The 21,028-nt window shown below is 37.8% G+C and overlaps 1 protein-coding gene across 1 annotated transcript; it reads right to left on the bottom strand.

Moving 5' to 3' along the window:
- Positions 1-239: 239 nt before the first annotated feature.
- LOC149773298 (uncharacterized) lies at positions 240-18,298 on the bottom strand. The gene is made up of 2 exons (XM_089946521.1): positions 17,721-18,298; positions 240-759 (listed from the first exon to the last, which is right to left on the bottom strand). The coding sequence occupies exons 1-2, from the start codon at positions 18,226-18,228 to the stop codon at positions 314-316; spliced, it is 954 nt and encodes a 317-aa protein (XP_089802647.1). The 5' UTR covers positions 18,229-18,298; the 3' UTR covers positions 240-313.
- Between the last annotated feature and the right edge of the window lie 2,730 nt (positions 18,299-21,028).

Raw genomic sequence — 21,028 nt, 5'->3', positions numbered from 1 at the left:
CTTTTAGGTTCGCTCTAATATCTATTTTGGATGTTTCGTATGTGATGTGTAGTTTGTGTGCTGGTGCCCTAAGCATGTGCTAAGTGTGCTTAATCGTTACTCCGCCCTGCTATACTCTCACTTTATTGAGGTATCTGATTGTGAAATCAAAATTATAAGAAAATACTATTTCATTAATATAATTTAATAACATTACTATAATAATGATATAATCAAACTGCTAATGTATTCATTCCACAGTGTACACGATGCTGTTTATATCCCAGCGAAATCAAACTCATGCTATCTTTATACACCTCTTCAAGATTCATGTTCATTTACTTCCCAACGAGTCTGTCCAGAGAAGGAAACCAGAGAAGGATGTGTAGTAGTCACCATAAAGAAAGTTCGTCGCACCCCCATCAACGAGAGCCCACACGTTTTGTCCGGCTTCACATCCGGTTACAGTAGTAGCGCTCCCCTGATTAGAGAGCCCCTGACTCCCAGGACTTGATGCAATACGCGTTTTAGCATCCCCATTTACAATCAAGCTTAGGTAACTACCGATGTTACCTGAACCACAAGTGACACTAAGTGTGAAAAGGTAGGTACCTGACACTGGACACGTGAACATATGCGAATTACTGTTGTAATTGTTTCCTTCATTGTAAAGTACAGTATCGAAAGGAGCTATCTGCCCGGGATTGATTGAGCTATGGTAGCGGAATGCTACGGCAAATGCAACTTGTCTTAAACCAGTATATCGCCGTAAAAGTTCACCTGAAATATATGATTACATTTTATCTTCTCACTGCCAAAGAAATGGAAACAAAATGATCATGCCGAATATATACTACTCATTCTCTAAACCGAAGATTTAACAACTATAAAATACCTACCTAAATATGCATATAATGCATTCCAATTTAGATTATCCTCCCTCTCTCTCTCTGGACTGATATGCCCTCTGGTTTGTATCGTCATTATTGATCGATTTTTCATTCATTTGTCAAATAATGCATTGTATATGAATGATTACGTATAATCACCATGTCAATTTTTTCATATATAAATTCAGTAAATTTATATTCTGTTCTGTTCCAATGAAACATATGCTAAAATATACGAGAGAGAGAGAGAGAGAGAGAGAGAGAGAGAGAGAGAGAGAGAAAGAGAGAGAGAGAGTGCTCATAAAAAGTTGAAGGAATTGATACAATTACTCCAATTAATGTTAACTGTCGAAAATGAAAGCATGATGGTGTTCATTTGAGAAACATTATTCATATTACATGCGATATACATGTCTCCATTTCATACGATTCAACTGTACATATATAACATATGTGTTCCTCATTTACGCGTTAAAATGTGCCTATTTGTATTATGTTTATTAACATTTGTACATCCTTTTGTATATCTATATCGTGTGTTTCAATTTTGTTCATGGTTATATATAATATTTTAAGACAATGCAAACATGTTGACAAGGCTTTTCGACCTGTTTCCTGATGTTTGAGTTTAGTGTCTATTTTTAAATAGAAATTTAGAAAGTTTTTGAAGATAACTTTGACCCACATCCTTGCCTTTTAATACCTCAGATGTTTAGCAGCAGAGAGGGCGAACCCTACAACTTTTAGGAAGAATCCAAATGCCGAAATAACCCTTTTATGAAGGGCGAACCCTACAACTTTTAGGAAGCCTCCAAATGCCGAAATAACCCCTTTAAAAAACCGCGAGTACGCTTCGTTGTAAAGCCAGTTGTCACCGTTGTTGCTGCGTTTTGTTGTCGGCGCCCTTTATGCTGCTCTATATGAAACTAATTTATCCAAAAATCGTATCTAACCCGACTCGATACCGTGTTCGAGGATCATGAAAATTGATTGTTATAAATCCGTGCGGGGTTGATTGGGCATGAACTAAATAAATTTCTAAAATTAATTATGTCCATATCACCGCTGCACCAAGTATGATGTATATTTCGTGACGTCTGTGTATCAACTCCGTTAAACACAGCAAGAATATTACAGTTATCCCTGATCACTTTAGGAATTTGAGTATATCGTTGGGTTACATAAATCACATCAGTGTTTTTGTGCCTGCCTCTGGAAAATATTCTGGCAGGATTTGATTGTTTATCCAACATCACATCATCATACACGACTAAATTATTAATGAATCCATCAATATTTTCTACAGATGGTGTTTCATTAATGTCAGTTATAAATTCAACAACATCATCACCGTTTTCATTTAAAGATTTTGCACGTTCATTAAAATCTTTTAACACTTCGTAGCATCGTTGATCGTCTACACTTGGTGCTACCAAATACAACTTATCCCACTTCATCCATTTCATTATTAAATTAAGTAACAACCGCGTCTTACCACTCCCAGATGGTCAAATTATAATCATACGAACAGAGTTTGGTAGTGCTGCGTGATGCCTTACTGGTTCTCGTTTCCTTGTAGCAGAAAAGTCAGTGATCTCCATTAGATATATTATAAAAGAATATGGATTTATATTGTGTGAAATGTAGAGCATGTACCCCAACAAGTGATCTAACAACCATTACAACAAAAAATAACAGATCTGCGGTTTCGGGTAAGTGTGAGCGATGTGGTACAAAAAAGTTTAAATTTATTCCCCTGACTCCGTCAAGTGACAAGTCAGCGCCGAAACCAAAGTCAGCTAAAAAATAAAAAGGAGGTGATATTGCCGCCAAGTTAGGAAAATTACCCGGAACTCCGTGGGCTAAATATCCAGGAGAAAAACATCTCCCAGGATATAATTACTGTGGTCCTGGAACCCGACTTGATATCAGACTTGATGCCTTAGATCAGCCCAATCCAGGTAAGTATCCGATAAATGCTATCGATAAAGCATGTCATGTTCACGATGTAGCTTATAAAAGTAAAGATCTACAACAGCGCCATCTCGCGGATGTGAAATTAATTCACGCGTTAAATTCCATCACTGATAAATCTTTCAAAGAAATGTTAGCTAGTTGGCTAATAAAGTCCGCAATGAAATTTAAGCTTGTATTAGGCGCTGGTAATTAATTAAAATGGAGTCGATTTATTATTCCCCAAGAGGATACTGGAGAGGTAGCGCACCAATTAGTAAACTCGCTGAAGCAGCAAAAGTCACACGTGATACTGCAAAGAACTGGTTATCCAAACAGGCAATATGGCAAATTTATCTACCACGTCCTAGAAAAATTAACTTTGCACATTTTAATGTTAGTGTTCCTAATGAAGTTCATCAGGCTTATATATTATTTCTGCCACATGATACCGTTCGTCGCAAAGCATATAAATACGCGTTAACTGTAGTTGATGTTGCAAGTAGATACAAAGATGCAGAATCCTTAACGACTAAAACGGCGGCTGAGGTTGCTTCTGCGTTTGAACGAATTTATCAACGAGGTGGTTTGCGATGGCCAAATCTATTACAAGTTGACCCTGGCAGAGAATTTCAGGGTGCAGTATCATCGCTAATCAAACAACATAATGTCACCATTAGACGAGGGCATACTGCAATTCATCGTGATCAGGCAATTGTTGAATGATTTAATCGAACACTTGCCGAGCGGTTATTTGGATATCAGTACACGAAAGAATTCATTCAGGATACGAGATCTCGCGAATGGGTTGCAAGGTTGCCAGGTGTGATAGCTGCATTAAATAATGAAATTACTCGAACAACCAACATAAAACCTATTAGCGCAGTCACCAAAAAACATATACCCGTACGACGTGATTCTTCAGCATAACCAATACTGGGTAATGTCACTGTGAGATATTTATATGAACCGGGTGAACTTGAAGGTGTTAAAAAAAGAGCGACTGATCCTATCTGGGGTATTACCAAACACAAGATATCTAATACAACTAGATCTACTGGTAGACCAGCAATCTACAGGCTGGATTCAACTGCTCCTCAACGTGGATTCACACGTGAACAATTACAAGTAATTCCCGAGCACACACAATTACCGCCCAAATCACTTAACTAGCACCCCGACGTCGATTACACTCAAGACAGGTCAGCATCACATTACGCGTGTATGACCGCGACTGTCATCTTTTCTATCTACGGTGAATTGTCTTGGACTCAAATACTGCCACAACATTATACAATTACAGCTCGCACAGTGATTATTCTGCTGTTGTTTCAACGCCATGATAAATTCAACATCGAGGTCGAAATCGCGATTATTTTTTTTTACTCTGTTTGTAACCGGCTATTTTTTTTCTTATTATATCACTGTTGTTTTCATTATCATCAGCCATTGACTCTTCCAAGACAATTCTTCGCAGTTGAGATATTCTTCTGACTCGGGACACTGACAAGTAAACTAAGTTTGACCACTCGATTCGATCATCAACAATCCAAACAACTGTATCAGAAATAGTTAGTCCTTGAGTTGAATGTATCGTCATTGCGTATCCTAGCGTCCACGGGGATTTGTTCATTTTTAGTGCATCTTCAACAACATTGACATCAACTGTGACAATATCATTTAATACTAAATTCTGTTTCTCTGTTTTCCCAGGAATATCAACGTCGATATTCTGTAACCGCGTATCAACTGGTCTATAACACAATGGCACTGGCAACATTGGAAACTTTTCTCGCTGCAGTGAAAACAATTTCATCTGAAGTGTGTCTCTGACTATCTTTCTACTTGCCACTATCAAATCGTTTGGTCTCCACGTTTTCCAAAAGTCGCTCATTGAAGTCTCTGAAATTATTTTACGCATAATTTCACATTGAATTTTATTCGGTTGTAATCTGATTAATGTTTTAAATTCCTTCAACATTGCATCAAGTGCTCTATAATCATCAGACACTTCTTCATAATAATCAACAAAATCTTTTAACCACAAATGAGGAGATGGACCAACAAAAGGTGGTGGCTGACCGTGATCGCCGCACATTATCACAGCTGTATTTTTTGTTAGCAGCCAATCCAGGAACAATTTTAATATATCTAACGACACTGTGCTTATTTGATCCCAAATAATATTCCGCGGAATATATTTTGTTCCCATTCGATCTGGAGTCCACGCACTGCCGCTGTATTTGAAAAAACTGTGATAAGTACAAGAATTAACTCCTCGTTGTTTCGTCTCTCTGGCAAGTCTGTGTGTAGGTGTTAGAACTATCATATCCGATTTTCCACGAAATAATTCAATCGCTCGAGTTGTCTTACCAGACCCACCCGGTCCGTTCAAATAAACGGTTTTGTGTCTGGTGATTGGATCATACACAGATGGTGCAGAAGACATTTCTGATAATTCTGATTTACAATAATTATCCTTAATTTCAACATCAGCGGATTCACAATATCCATGTAACATTTCCTTTTTTATTCTCCACGAACTCCACGATTCATCGTTGCTTACAGCCAGTGATTCTGAATATCTTTTATTCAAGTAAAATGAATCCTTTGCAACTCTAACTGCAGTGTCGGGAAATCGATTTATCATCGATAGCAAATTTATAGAAACATAAGAAAGTATTGAAGGTCTTAAATGTGTGTATTGAGGTGATTCTCCATTAATATAACTTACAATTGTGCCCAACCGTGTTCCGTCGGACAAGAAAACGCCCTCCCGATTACAAAATATATTTCTCGCAGCGGCATCAGCAATTATAAAATTTAATTCAGCATCATCCATAATCAATCGTGAGTGATGTCGTTTATGATCATATGCACCACCTTGAGTAAACTTACTGATTATTCTTCTACCGAGATCTTTTGCTGTTTTTTTCACTATTGCTGAGTTTAATCCTAAGAATATTAGGAGCGTTATTGTTAACGATATCCATGGGAGTATTTGGACTCTCTCGTGCATATTCTTCAATGACTTCATCGAGACTGATACGCTTCGGTGTTGGTAACCAAACCGAAGTCTGCGGTCGATATGATATGATTGCTTCACTGACAGTCAACGATACCAGTATTCGGCTGTCAAGCATATATCGCAATAACACTATTGGTGCCCAACGCTTTTCACTAAAGTGCCTGCCAAACCAAACACAACAGCACGGATGAAGCTCTTTAGCGAATTCAAACGACGTTACACAAGCAAATCCTGTCAGGGAAAAATCGGGTAAAGGACCGTTTATAGCAACTCGTGTCATCGATTCGTGGGATGTCCAAATCTTTTAAAATATCCACTACACTCGCCCATCCCGAGAAAGCCTCCCGGATAACACGCAATCATATCCACGGAAATCATCTCGCTAGTATTATACTTAGTAATCCACAAACCGCCGTGTCCATACTCGACACAACTCAATTGTATATCTTCAAGAAACTCACTTCGGGTTGGCCTCCACGAATTTCTCTCTCTGGCGGCGTGAGCGGCAACACTTGGAACTGTAAAACAATTAGTTAATAACTGCACAGTGTTTTCTGAATATTTTTCTGCGAGTTTTTTCATTTGTTGTTGCAGAGATTCCGTCCGGTATAATTCACCGCTAGGTCTTACAAATTGATCATACTCGCCATCTTCGGAGCTTTTAAACAACCACATCGACACAGGGTCCTTTTTGCTAATTTGATAAATAAATCAAATATATTTCCCGAATAATATTTCACAACACGATCCCGCGGAAATATCGTAACTGCGTTAGTTCAAGCGTGAGCGTTATGGTCAATGATATTTATTGGAGCTCCGTTTTGATTATATTTCGATTTGTATAATACTTCTTCTGTTATCGTTATTACGGTTATGGGAAATCTTAATGCTTTTTCTAGCTCGGCAACATCGTTTATTGACGCTCTCGTATCCTTGACTTTTTCATCCCACGCTGCTATCTTGGAACGTCTTAGATCAGTTAGACCGTTTCCGCGCATCTCATTTTTGAAATGTTCCATTACTCGCTCGGCTACACAATTCAGCCTTGACAATCTCATCGGGGCGAGTTTATTGATTTTTAGTGTTTTTATCAGATAGATTCCGCGGTCACAGGATACGCTCGAGCGTAATATGGTTTATCAATCCCAGTCAGCATTCCTGGTTTGGAATCTTTACTTAACAGAACGGTTTTTTCATTAGCAGGGACGGGGTCAATTTTATCACGGATAATCCACGTATCGGAATCTGCTTGTACAATAAATTTTATTCTGAAAAAATATTTCTGATTATCAAAGAGATAATCGATAATTGTTTTCGTTCGTGCATCATTCATTATAGCATCAATGACAGAGTCGGTGTCGCGTATAATTTTAAATGTGGACCATACGTGAGATGCACCGTCATTACGAAATTCTTTTTTGGCATTCCTGATAATATCAAACAGATCAGTCAGGGCTCGTCTCCGCGAGTCAGGGGTTAGTCTGTCAAGATCGAATCTAGAAGCTTTCCCAATGCCAATGGCAGATAATCTTTCAAACTCTTTCATATTATATTTAAGACAAACATTTAAATAAGAGATATTATATATATAATGAATCAATGCAAGTGGTTTCAAGTTGGATCTGTAACTGTTTGTAATAAATCCTGCAGAAAAGAATTCTGCGGGAAACATTCCCAAAGCGTCCGAAGGGGAAGTTTAGGACCAATACCCTGCCTGCGATGTGGTGTTGGGTCAGGAGTAAAACACAGTTATGTGCAAGTAGCGGAGGAAAAAGATACCGTGAACTTAAAAGATATTATAACAAAAAAAAAATAACGATGTTGCGCTAAAATGTGAGCGCGATTATTTAACTAAGTTTTCAGGCAAATTAAAAATTAGACAAATATATTATATATATAAAATGAATCAAGAATTTGTCCCACACCCTATCACTAAGAATTACGAAGCGAATCGTAATGGAACAGTTAGAAATTGCAAGTTAAAACAACCAGTTGGTGCTGTCAATACTTTTGGTTATCTTAGATTTACCGTTGGAAAGAAACATTATCTCTGTCATCGTTTCGTGTCGAGGTATTTAACGGAGAGATAAAAGATGGTCTTGTGATCGATCACATTGATGGACAAAAACTTAATAATAGTTTATCCAATCTGAGGGTTGTCACACAAAGCCAAAATTGTATGTTTGGTAATACTGGCTGTAACAGTAAAAGAGCCAAGGGAGGTGTATCCAGAAATTTAGATACGAATGAAGAAATAATATTTCATTCAATGTGCGAGGCTGGCAAGTATTTTGATATTCACAGATTCTCAATACACTCCATGGCAAAAAAATATATGCAAATCTGCCCTCTCAAAAAAATATAGACGAAAAATTGGTTTTCATTATTTGCTTCACTAAAATCCTGACGTTTTTTAATGCAAAATGGGAGATAACTCCGTTAAGCATATCTAAGGCAATTAGTTCCCTCCCCTTGTCAAAGTGATTGCGCAACACTCCCTGAGATTGTGCAATACAGGTACATTTATCCAGAGCGGTATATAATTATTTTTTTTTACAATTGTGTCACAGTCTATAACACTTCCGCGTTTGTGAGTACAGGTATTTTTCATAAGTAATATGAATTCTGTGTTTAACTTAAATTTAAAATCCAGTTCAGAATTTAAATTTAGTTCTCCATTTCAGCAGTAATGTTTTAGAACTTGTTAACTCTCTGTCAGTAGTTACCTATATGATAATTTTTAAACCCTGTATTATCAGATTAGACAGTGGTACAGTGGTAAAGCGTTTAACTCTCGTCCCAACTTTACGAAATGCCATGTTCGAATCTCGTCACGGACATACAGTCGACGGTGCCCATTTGGGGTTTTATAATTAAATGGGGGCTCCAGCAGGGGCTTTGTGTACATATCTCCTCCACGTCGAATCGTGGGGGTGTGTTTTTCACCCCTGGGATTTCGATCTTGGGTGGGGTTTGTACATGGAGCTCCCAAAAATAAACAGTAGCCTTGGATGTATAAAGCTCTACATCACATGGGTCAAAAAGAATGTGGCCAAAAGAACCGATCACGAGGATGCCGAGAAGCCACCAGAAAGGCTCTGTAAGACTGAGATTAAAAAAATCTTCAAGATGAAAGTCTGAAAATCACATTGACAAAATCAAGGAAGTAAAAAATCTCAAGTCTGAAAGGACCTCGTGGAGACCCATAGGCCAATGCAAGACCAATGCTCATCAATGGCTACTGTTTATTTTTTTCTCTAAAATATATAATATTTATATATATATGAATTACGAAAATATCAGTGATGTGATTGTTACTATTAAAAAATTAACTAAATCCTGAAACAATCATGTCTGATTTTGAAACACTACACTAAATGCGCAGGGCGTTATATTCTGCCTGCTCAGTACCGATTTATAAAGATAATCCAGACGAGTTTATATAAATCGCTGGCTACAGTAGAAGAAGCACAAATAAATGAATTTGTTTCATTGTCTCGTGCAATTGAAAAGATTAGGTTGGAATTAGCTCAAGAATATGAAACGAGGAAGATAATAAATACTCGTGTTAGAAAGCTAAAAAATTGTATGTCCGCTGACGAAGTCAAGGAAGTAAATACCTCACCTTGATTTGATCAAGAAATCAAGTACTTGGAAATGAAATTGAAAGTAAAAAAATGATATATTTTTTTTACTTCCTTGATACTTGCATCAGTCCGAGTTAATATTTTCCTCAGTCGGCTGGATTTAATGCAAGAGTGCGCATAATTGAAAATTTGATCTCGGTCGCATACAATTGAAATAATATGCTCGCGTCTTAGACTATCTAACTGTTGCTGTGTTAGTAAGAAATCTTCGTCTCCGTATTCGTCAATAATGAATTTAACGTTAATTTCTTCTTGTGCAAATGCAGCCCTAACTGCTTGCTCGAGCGCTTGTTTGTCATACACGAAAACATTTTATGTGGTGGTACATATAGATTCATAAATCTAAGATCTAAATACGCGTATATGCTCTAAAATTTGAGATATACTGCAGCACGCGTTCACGATATGGTGTTTTTTTAACATTTGCAGTTGGTTATTAGTAAGTATAAAATCGTCATCGCCGTATTCACTATTATTTCCGGGGTAACTTTTCCGGTACTGACAGCTTGATCAAGAAGTTCTTTGTTATGTATGAAACATTTCACGCGCTGATACATTATATAATACTCGCTTGATTAATTGTCAGTAAAAAAATAAATTTTTCTGCAGATAAATTTATTATATTTTTTTACTTTTTTACTGAAAAACGTTGAATTTCTGTGATTTTTACTAGTAATTACCCTATCAAAATTGAGAAATCAGACGATTTCTGTGATTTTTACTAGTAATTACCCTATCAAAATTGAGAAATTGGTCGGTGTGTACAAAATATATATAAAATAAAATATTTTCTGTGAAGACCGAAAATCGTTTCACGATTAAAAGTCTTAAGACTTTACTAGTAAATTAATATGTAGTGTTTCACCTCGAAAATCAAGAAGGTGGCCAGACTGGTCTGTCAGCGCGAAATTTATTCTGGTCAGCCACGGATTATGACATCGCATATAGACTGGATTGATCGGCTCTTGCACAATCAGAAATCCAGGTGGTACATCTTTCGGACTGAATGAATAAAGAACAAATCCTTGCTGGGCTTGATTTGATACTGTCGTATCTGTGCTGTAACTGCCATCGATTACATCACACACAAGATTGACCGCGACCACTTCAGTTATATTTACGATGCCCGGAGATACATGTCGGCCATCGGAGATTTGACTGTTGTTGTGTCGGAGAATAGTCGGCGCTGGCAGTGTTCGCTTGTATTGTGCAAGAATGTCGTCGAAGGACTCATTGATGAGGTACGTGACGGATTTTCTTAGTTTGGGCGCGTTATATCCGGGAAATTTAAAATTCGGCAGATTCGTTTCCGTTATTTTGTAATAATCGAGAAATTTTTGTTTATAGGGCTCTATGTTATCAACGTGATCAATTGTTGCCTGAACGATTCGCTGGTTAATGTATTCCATATCGGCCGCAAGGTGATTTAATGTTTCTACGGTTTTGATGATTTCGCTGCGTATCAATGAACTTGTTATATCGGAAATATCTTCCTGAAAAAGTTGTCGCAGCAGCTGCAATTGTTTTCCGTGTTCTCGATTAATGATTTTAAAGTGTTCAGCGATCATATCTGGGCGCACAGTCATGTATGTACCGGGGTCCTCATCCTTGACTGGAAACCTCCACATCATTTCATTCGTGCGGTAAAATTCAAATATTACCCTGTCCGTTGATTTTTCTAGTTCATCCAAAATATATCTGTATAACAGTCTAAGTCCGTGATATGACTTATTATCAGTGACATAATCAGACTTCTTTGGCGTTGGTGGTGTCGGTCGTGTCGGTGGAGCAACTTCAGGCCATCCTAACACTGTTCTGATCAAACTATTACATATATCCACGGCGTAGTCAGGGGTACTTATTTCGATGGCAGAAGACAGCGTTGGCTCATGAACAGTTATTGTTATCTTAGATTCCTTGGTTGTGATATTTTTTATTCGACGTTGTAATTCCTCATTGATTTCTTCGATTTGATAAGACCCGGTTGGTAACCCAATGACGTTCCAGTCTGGTGTACCATTGGGTTTATTTTTATATGCAAATACCAGTAAATTATTTGCTGGCAATCCACCAAACGACTTTGATTTGCTATTGGGCCAACTGTGATATACTCGTAATTGTGCTAACGCGATCTCGTTTACTGGAATCGCAGTTGGAAAATTAATACTGAATTCTGGTTTAGTTGAGGTTACTGTTATTAAAGAAGTTCGTCTCAGGTTTATATTTTCGACTATTTGTTGAAGCAATTCCGACATTGTTATTTATCTTTTGTTGCTTCAAATGACCGGTGTAGTCTTCATATATCTTTGCCATTAGCGTAAATTCGGAATCTGATATTGTTGTATCGTCGAGACTTGATGATATCAGCGACGACAATTTCGAATAGGCGCTCGTGGCCGCGTTGTTTAACTTTTCATACTCGTGCAATTTTGTTAGCGCGCATGAGGATATTTTTTTCGCGATAATATTAGCAACTCCTGCAATTGTCGTTGATGTTGAAACTGTAATTGTGACCGCGATTGCAGTTGTCACTGGTGTTAACGCTGATAATAATATCCCCGTAGATGCAACTAACGCGGACACTGAATACACTATTGTGTCTAGGATGATTACACGCCGCTTGTATTTTTTTACCTTTATTGTGCTTTCGTTAATAGTATTTTTTAACTCTGACTGCCGTTCGCGTAATTGATCATATCTGTATTGCTGAGCATCCAGTGCTGTCGTTGATGCTGACTTATTTTTTAACGCCATTTTATTATTTTACGCAGTAAACAATTGAGATGTCTCAGCGATAAATTTCAAACACCAACAGTAAGATGTTGCGGTTAATTTCTTGTCGGCTGCTTCCAGTACAAATGTTTCTTCAGTTCCGCTATTTAATGTGATAGTCACAATCCCGGAAAACTTGTCGGTGGAATGTCGCCTGGGATATGTTGTAAAAATTTCAAATTTAGCGACACTGAACACAGAAAGTCTGTACACTCCAGTGACTGTTGCTGTATATTTGATTGTATTATTTTGTTTAGACTATGTTGCAAATCCAGATGATACCTTGTGAGATTGAGTTCACCTGTCATTGTATCACCGGTATTTCTTAAACGAGTATTGAGTATGTCTCCGACGGTTCTAAATAGCGCGTTAACATATTGTTTGTTTGCGGCATCTTCCGGGGATGTTGGATCTCTTAAAACCACTATTTTGTTACCGTCATTGCTGAGTTCACCTGTCATTGTATCACCGGTCTTTTTTACGCGTTCCCCTGCAGCTTTTGAGTATCATCTCGAAGCGCCGCGATTGATATCAGCGAATCTCTGATTTTTTCGCTATCAGTGAACACAGGGATGTTACCCGGAGTGACTCCAATAACCCTACGAATTATTTCATGCCATTTGATATCGCTGGTTTTTAGTTTTCCGTGTCGGTCCAGAAAAATAACAACCTCATCTGGGTCTATTCCAGTCAGACTTAAAAGATTATCGATTTCATCTTTGGTCGCATATTTTGATAAATCCACGTCGGTGCGCTTCACTTTTCTGTTGAGAAGAGATCTTCCGTAAATATCAACCATTATTTGATAGGAAACTGTTTAAATCGACCCGTGGTATACTCGTGCACAACTTTGTGAGGTGGTTTGGTTGACGCTGATATCGCATCAAGAACATTTAATACTTCACGGCCACATATCGGAGGATCGGTCAGTGTTTGTGTTGGCAGCGTTGAGTACCACACTTTTGACGCGGGTACGTCTTTTGTATATTTTAGAAATTAAACTGGCGGTGCTAACCTATGCGAATCAAAATAGATAATTCCACGTGGATGTATCGCGTAAGCAACCTAATGAGTTCCTGGACCATCGCTGTTATCGAGATTAATAATTCCAGTTTCTGGATTTTTTGGTTGTTGTGGTAACTGATCTCGCAAAAAGACGCCTCTGAAATTTTTTATATTTAATTGTTTTGACTGCATCGAGCAAATCAAAATTGGACATCGGAGTGACGCTTAGAACCGTTTTGGGTACCACGATGGCGGAGTTCCTGGAAGTCTTAGACCGCATCCTTTATTTTTTGTATCCTTTCCCTGTCGCCTTTTTCAGTGCCATTTCAGCAGCGGTTCCAACGGCTCCTAACGCGGCGGCTTTTGCGACTGCGGGGGCATCAGCAGCTATCAGTGCTGGTATTGCTGCGAGAAGAGGAAATATACCGCCGGTTTTAACCATATCCTTGATAGCTTTTGGAGAAAAATCAAGCTGAGTTCCAGTCTTCGCTTGCTTTGCTTTATTAAAGTGATTAAGTTGTGTTTTAGTCAACGATAACTTGTCTGGACCACCAGTAATTTGATCGTGTTTTAAAGTTATTTTTGTCCCACATGTGCTTGCCGCTTTGATTGTAATTTCTTAGCCTGACCAGGAGTCAGGGTGACATTAACGTGACTGTATGACATTTTTATAATTAACGTGATTGATCTAACTGCATTGCTTTTAGCAATGCTACATGTTTTCTACTGGTGCATCAACGATTCTCATTCGACCACTAATACCTTCAAGTAACATTGCTTTATCGCTGAGAATAACCGTGACTGATATGTAGGGACCATAAACAATTGGCGGACCATCTGCAATTTTAGGTAGGGCGCCGACACGAGCTCGAAAGTGAATATCAACAACATACTGCTTGGATAAATCAAGATGCTCCAGCGAAAAGTAATAAATCGGGTACAAATTTGTGAAATCAAACTGGGATATTTGCGTCCCAGTATCTATATTTGTGTTACGCGACAAAAATATCAGCCAGCGATGATATGCGCGCGCCACATGATTATTTGCATAACTTAATGATATGTCTTCGGATGGTTCTTGTTGGCCGTTTATTCTCAACGAAACCTCAGTAACGTCAAGTTTGTAAAATATCATATGAGACCATTCCTGATTACCCGTCCGACAAATATCTTGCAACGCAATAAAAATATGTCGTGGCGCAGAAACTCCTTGTTGTGATGCTATATGCCAAGTAAACACATCCCCGACTTGACTTTGGATGGCGTCTGTGGTTACTGTAAGCCACAATAGCAATGATTTACCGCCTTGGTTCATAAAAGAGAACAGTCGCGGTTCTTCTGTGACTGATGGGGTTAATACAGGCATCCACAATGAGAGTTTTTTATTCTTATCATACCAGCAGCAACACCAGCCCCTCGCCAGATCGCATCATTGTCACCGGCTTTTGTATGAAGCACAACTGTGTGTTTAGCTCCAAAAATGATCCTTCTAACATCCCTGCAAAATCCAAAGATGTGATTTAGTGGGATCGCACAAGAAAAATCTCTGGTATCTCCTAACAACATTGCTCAGCGCGTTGCAAATCCCAGGTTATAAGTCGCGTTAGCACCCATAACTACCGGCCCCATATCCGCGGGTTGAGCAGCGTTAGAGGTTTTGTTTGGTGTTCCTATAGTATACTGAATATGATCGGCGTTGTCGGTAATATCTTTGGCAAACATCATTGATGGACCAGATGATCTTGTGAAGTCGTCAGAATATCTCGCTAGACCAATTATTGTTGTAGCAGCATCGACATCATTCTGAATCGATTCGATATGTTTTCCATCAATCATGTATGTGGCGCTGCTAAACAATGCCATAATCCCGCAAATAATTTTTTAGTTTCGTCACCAAGTCCATCTCCGTAAGTTGCGTTATAAATTGGCAATCGTGAGTTTACTGCTCTGACCTGCACGGGTGCATAGTGACTGTTGTACATAACCATATTATGTTATTTGTTGTCATGTATCTAATCGCTGTAATAATCAACAAGCTCATCGACAAGTTCTTGATATATGTTAGCATCCATAACACCACCTTGAAATAATCGCCGACAAATATCAGCGGCTTCATTAATTATTTCCGGCGAGTTGTTTCCAGCACGTCTTCCTCCTATGAGAACTTTTAACCGCGACACATCATTGAAAATATTATCAATTCCAAAACCACTACCTGATTTATAGTTTTTTACATCCTCTACAAATTTTAAATAACCGGGAGGTTTTCTTATGGGGTCCACTACCTTAACTTCTTGGACGCAAGATATAATATATCAACCCAAGAATCAGAAGGTATCATATCAGCATACTCAGGGGCTAGATAATTTTTGTTATAACCACGTGCAGCTGCTTCAACTAATTTGTCTTGGGTATTAACACGTTTACGAAAGTCACTAGTGAAAAACTCGTCTGCAGAGTTGTTCTGACAGAGTTGGGGCAATGGGAGGAGGAGGAGGTGAAACCAGTGGGGGTGAGGTCAAAGGAGGCTGTAGTTGTGGACCCGTAGAGAAATCCAAAGTTGATCACAGAAGTGATGAATCATCTACGTCTACGTGTGGTACTATTATTCCTTCTGGTGCTTTTGGGGGCCTTCCTCGTCGTTTTTTCTCTGTCTGTTGCAACGGCGTGAGAAATGAAAGGTCCTCCTTAACTGTCGCAGGGACTTTTTCTGTTTTTTTCCTCCCTTCTCTTTTTGTCGCTGTTCTCGTTTTTCTTCCTTTTGTTTTTGTTTTTCTTCTTGTTTTTCTTTTTGCAGTTCTTGCTGTTCTCTAGTATATTCTCTCATTCCATTAGTAAAAAATGGATAACCAACATCTGTTTTGTCTATAGTATAATCATTTGTGTTTATTTTATACAACCAATCACCCCAAGTATCTTTCTTTACACCTTTGACATACTCGGGTTTTAAAAATTAATCTCTACGCTGATGACTTTCGGCAGCAAACTTACCAAAATCAAACCTACTGTGGGCATCTGTCAATTTAATTTCCTCAATTCTTCTTATACCCTCTTCAGTAAATCTTTCTCTGAGATCAGTTATTTTTTTTTTTATCAAATTGCGTAGCGGATTCTTCTCTTAATACTTGAATAAGACGTTTTCCTTCTTCTGCCCCCTAATAGCAGTTAAAACTTTTTCAGTGACTGCAGTGACAGGTTTAAATAACTCTTTTGCTTCAATTGCATACTCGACTTGTGCTTGTTGTTGCAAGTGAACATCTTTCTTAAACTTTTCCTTCACAGGGATATATTTTTTAAGTGCCTCTTCTCGCTCACTAGCTAGTCTGGCTGTGTAAGATTCTGAGTGTACCATTATTTGGTATAAGTAATTTTTAATTTATTTTTAATTGCAAGCAGCAGAGAGGGCGCCGACAACAAAACGCAGCAACAACGGCGACAATTGCGTTTAAAACGAAGCGTCCTCGCGGTTTTTTAAAGGGGTTATTTCGGCATTTGGAGGCTTCCTAAAAGTTGTAGGGTTCGCCCTCCATAAAAGGGTTATTTCGGCATTTGGAGGCTTCCTAAAAGTTGTAGGGTTCGCCCTCTCTGCTGCTTGTTTATATCAGATTGTTATCATTCTTATTATCCCTTCCTACTTTATGTTCAGTCTCTAGAATCATTGTTAGCTGTGTTCAGATATAATTTGAGATATAATTTGAGAGAAATCATTTATTTAAAATGTATTCATATGAATTACAAAGTGTTTATTGATATCATGAAATAAAACGCTATTTTTTATTACTGTGAATTCACTGAATGACATATTGGGTCATATCATCGTGATACATCAAGACTGTTGGCACATAAGCCCATAAAACGATGAACTTTATTCGGAACACTCATTCATATGACTTGTGAGAGAACGTTTAGGATTATTTTGGATTTATTTAACAGAAATATAAGTTTCTTTTAAATTTTCTTATATAGGGAAATAAATTATTTGTTGAATTGTCTTAATCTTACTGTGTTTTTTTCTTCTTTTACTTGACACCATAGAGACGTAATGAGAATAAAATTTGTTTCATATTCGAGAAAATAATTCGTTTGTATTACTCTGCATAAACACTGTAAAATGACAGATATAAAATCTCTACATAATCACTTTAATAATTTGCATTTTCGTCTGATTTAAATTGTTGAATATTTTCAATTAAATTTGAAGCACTCCTTCAGAAGTCCATTTAATTTGCCAGCGCTTTTGACATGTTTGTATTGACTGTATTCAAACATTAAAAATATTTTTTTAGTTTTGTGATCAATCTGACGTTTATTTTGGATTTCCTCCGTTACGGAACATTTTTATGAAACCATGTTTAAAAATGAAAAAATTAAATTCCCATTTCAATAACGCTGTTAGAGTTTGAAATGAAATACAAAAAAAATCTCTAAAATACCTGAAAGTATTACCTTTTCTTTTCTTCAAGATGATCGTAGTGTTTGGCATTTTGGCGGGGGGGGGGGGGGGGTTCAGTTCATCTGAAAGGGAATGAAGACTATATTCTCCATTATTTTTATATATTTGATAGTCTATTTCCTCGTCGTACAACTTTTTCGGTATAGTTTGATTATCTGCAATATTTTGCTTCACTAGCTCTTCCAGTTCTGCTATACGTTTGTCAGCATGGTTCAGCCTTTCAGTAACATCTTTTAGTTTATTTGCTAGAATATTAGCTTTTTCCTTAACATCTTTTAGTTCTAACAGCTCCTTCTCTGCATTCTCTAGTCTTATTTCCAGCATCGATACGAGCCGGGACAGAACATGATAATTTTGATATTCTGCTGTATTCCCCCGCCCCGCTACATTTTCCAATTGGACTGCAGTGGTTAACTCATGTTCCAGCATTGTTGCTTCAGCTCCAATTTTGTGGACACATAATAATGCCAAGAAGATTTCAAGCATATAGCGTAGAATCATGTTGTTATTTGGACACAATGCCACAAAGATGACTGAGACAATCCTGACAAAATGCAGACTGTAAGATAACCTAAATGACCCAACGACATGATCTAAAATGAATAAGATCGAAATTCTTTGGAAACGTGTGAGTTACCTGAAAGCTATCAGATAAGGGGGTCATTCATTTAGTACGTACGCAAACATCTGGCAAAGCATGACCCCTCCCACATCCCTCTACACATGCGTACTTTTTTTTATCCCCCCCCCCACCTGCGCATGTGTACAGGAAGGGGTGAGGGGTCAAGCTTTGCCAGATTTTTGCGTACGTACTAAATGGATGACCCCTAATATATCTTATGTACTTTAAATGTATTATTACCAAAATTATATTATACTGTATATATTAAGATATATTTATTGTAACCACTGAACATTTTTTAACAGGATATCTGCGTGATACAAATTTCGTCAAGTAACGGCTAGTAGCCGGACGGTGTAAGTTTGTATATTATGATTGTTTGCAGATAAGCTGTTATTATTGTTTAACCACATTGCTCGTTTTCTTGGATATGAATAAAACATGGTCACATAAAATAATCAGATTCTTTTATTATTCTCCAGCATGTCAAAATTTACGACTGGCAAAATAGAACACAAATGAATACTTAAGAATTTTACATCCAACACAGTAAGTGATTAAATATACACGACTAAAGATAAAAAGCTACCTGGCTATTATTAGTTTCATAGGGAAGCAGTATTTTCAGCTTACATTGAGATAGAAAAATTACAGTAACGAATATAAGTACTTATAAATTGTGTAGATACGGCCATAGGCGTCCGTAGCATAGGTCAAGGGGGTCACGTGACCCCCCAAATCCTACTGCAAATCTATAAACTAGTTGCCATTCAAACTGGTTTTCCATCGAATGCAGAACTTTGGCAATAAAACCGCAAACTCTTGTTTTACTCTGTCACATTATCGTAATTTGTAAGTACCCATCTTTTGCAGTTACTACATTGTATTGTATCATTTTGCACTCTGTTGCACATACAGCGCACAATCATCTTTGCCTCAAAAGAGACTGTGTCCAGAATGATTTATCCGAATTTATATAGGCTCTGAAATAAATCTTTGAATGTGTGAAAATCAGACGGCCTCTTCAAAGACAACATCCATTCGAAATAACTGGCACTTTAATGAGTAAAGCGTGACTGATAGGGGTAAATGGGTAATATTCCGACCACCGGGATAATTCCATCCACTTCGATGATTATAATATCAAACGTACAGGAAGTAAATATCCGATGCATATTAACAAATACCAAAAAAAGAAAAGCATCTCTGTAACCAGGAGTGGTTACCCTAATGGCACCAAATATCGCGATATCGTGCTAATGCAAAGTTATGCCACGTGCTATTCCGGTAAAGTGTGGCAAACGGGAAATTTCAAGTTTCATCAAGGAAGATTTGGGTCTGCACAACTCGCATGCCATGTTTGTATTATCATATTGTAAATGTATATTATTGATTTGTCTTCACACATAAAGTTTTATCTTTGCAATCTATACCTAATTATATATCCAATTAATTATATTTTTCCAATATTTCCAAAGAAATAAAATGGTCGGAATTACCCATGATATTTTCCTGTGCTAGAGGTTATTCCGACCAGTCTTGCATGTGATAAAATCTTTTAGGCTCTTTATTCGGTTGTATCTAGTTTTATGCATGCATCAATAAAATGACACTCAGAACAATGAATTAAAAGCGTTATCATTAGATATTCAATAGATTTATTGATACACAAAGGTATTAAGATGTGTCTGCTGTTTTATCAAACTGTGTTCATATTATTTAAACTTTCTCCCCAAATATTTTAAATCAGTCAAATTTATGTTCCAATAGTTATGACTCCATCCATCCATCTTCCCAGCCAAACAGGTATCCATCTGTTTGTAAGCTTAAACTCTTAGAGGATGCCAAAGACAAACCATGTGAAGAAAAAGAATATGCAGTATGCATATCAAGATTTAGAAGCTGCTGTATCAACAATAAGAGCTGGGTTGAGCTATAGGAAAGCCAGCTTGAAATATGGAATTCCCAAAACGATCTTAGTGGACCATGTAACTGGTCGTTACCTGTCAGGGTCAAAGCAAGGACGACCCCAGGTTATACCGGCAAAGGTTGAAGAAGGCGTTATTTCGAAGTCAAAAGGATTTGGGATTACCAAAAAGCAGTTATTGACGAAGACCGCCACATTATGCAAAGGATGAAAATTAGTACACCATTTAAAAATGGGATACCAGGAGAAGACTGGTGTAAAGGTTTAAAGATTCATACCCTGAATCGGCACTCAGGAAACCTGAGAAGTTGTCAACATCATGTGCAAGAATGATGAACCCCACAGTTATTGATAATTTCGTCCAAGATCTTCAATAAATACTTACAAATTTAAATCTTCATGGCAATCCTCCTTTAATAAGGAATTGTGATGAGACAGGCAAACAGTTTGAACACACTCCAACCACTATGTGCCAGAAAAGGTCCAGAAGTGTAGTTGGTAGAACATCTAACTCTGGAGAAAATGTTACAATCCCGTGTCAGTGCAGCGGGAACAGCAATGCCTCCCATGTGCATTGCCAGGGGAAAGACAAAGAAGTGTTTGCAGTCATTTAACTGCATGGATGCCCCATCTGGTACAGTATGGCCCTACCAGGAGAAAGCTTGGATTGTCATGGGTCGCATGAAGTCATTGGAAGAAGCAAAAAGGAGAATATCCATATTTTAGCATTACCACTACACACGACCCACTAA

This window comes from Sinohyriopsis cumingii, unplaced genomic scaffold (assembly GCF_028554795.1).
Source record: "Sinohyriopsis cumingii isolate HCF-2022 unplaced genomic scaffold, ASM2855479v2 utg000695l, whole genome shotgun sequence".
Taxonomy (NCBI): domain Eukaryota; kingdom Metazoa; phylum Mollusca; class Bivalvia; order Unionida; family Unionidae; genus Sinohyriopsis; species Sinohyriopsis cumingii.
Note: the sequence above shows the minus strand (reverse complement) of the source record. Positions and strands in the feature narration are given on the sequence as shown.

What these genes read in the sequence shown, in the direction of transcription:
- LOC149773298 (XM_089946521.1), bottom strand. Translation starts at nt 18,228, where the DNA reads ATGATTCTACGCTATATGCTTGAAATCTTCTTGGCATTATTATGTGTC. An exon ending in CATCTTGAAGAAAAGAAAAG is followed by an intron (nt 760 to 17,720) that starts GTAATACTTTCA and finishes CATATATTTCAG; the next exon opens with GTGAACTTTTACGGCGATAT.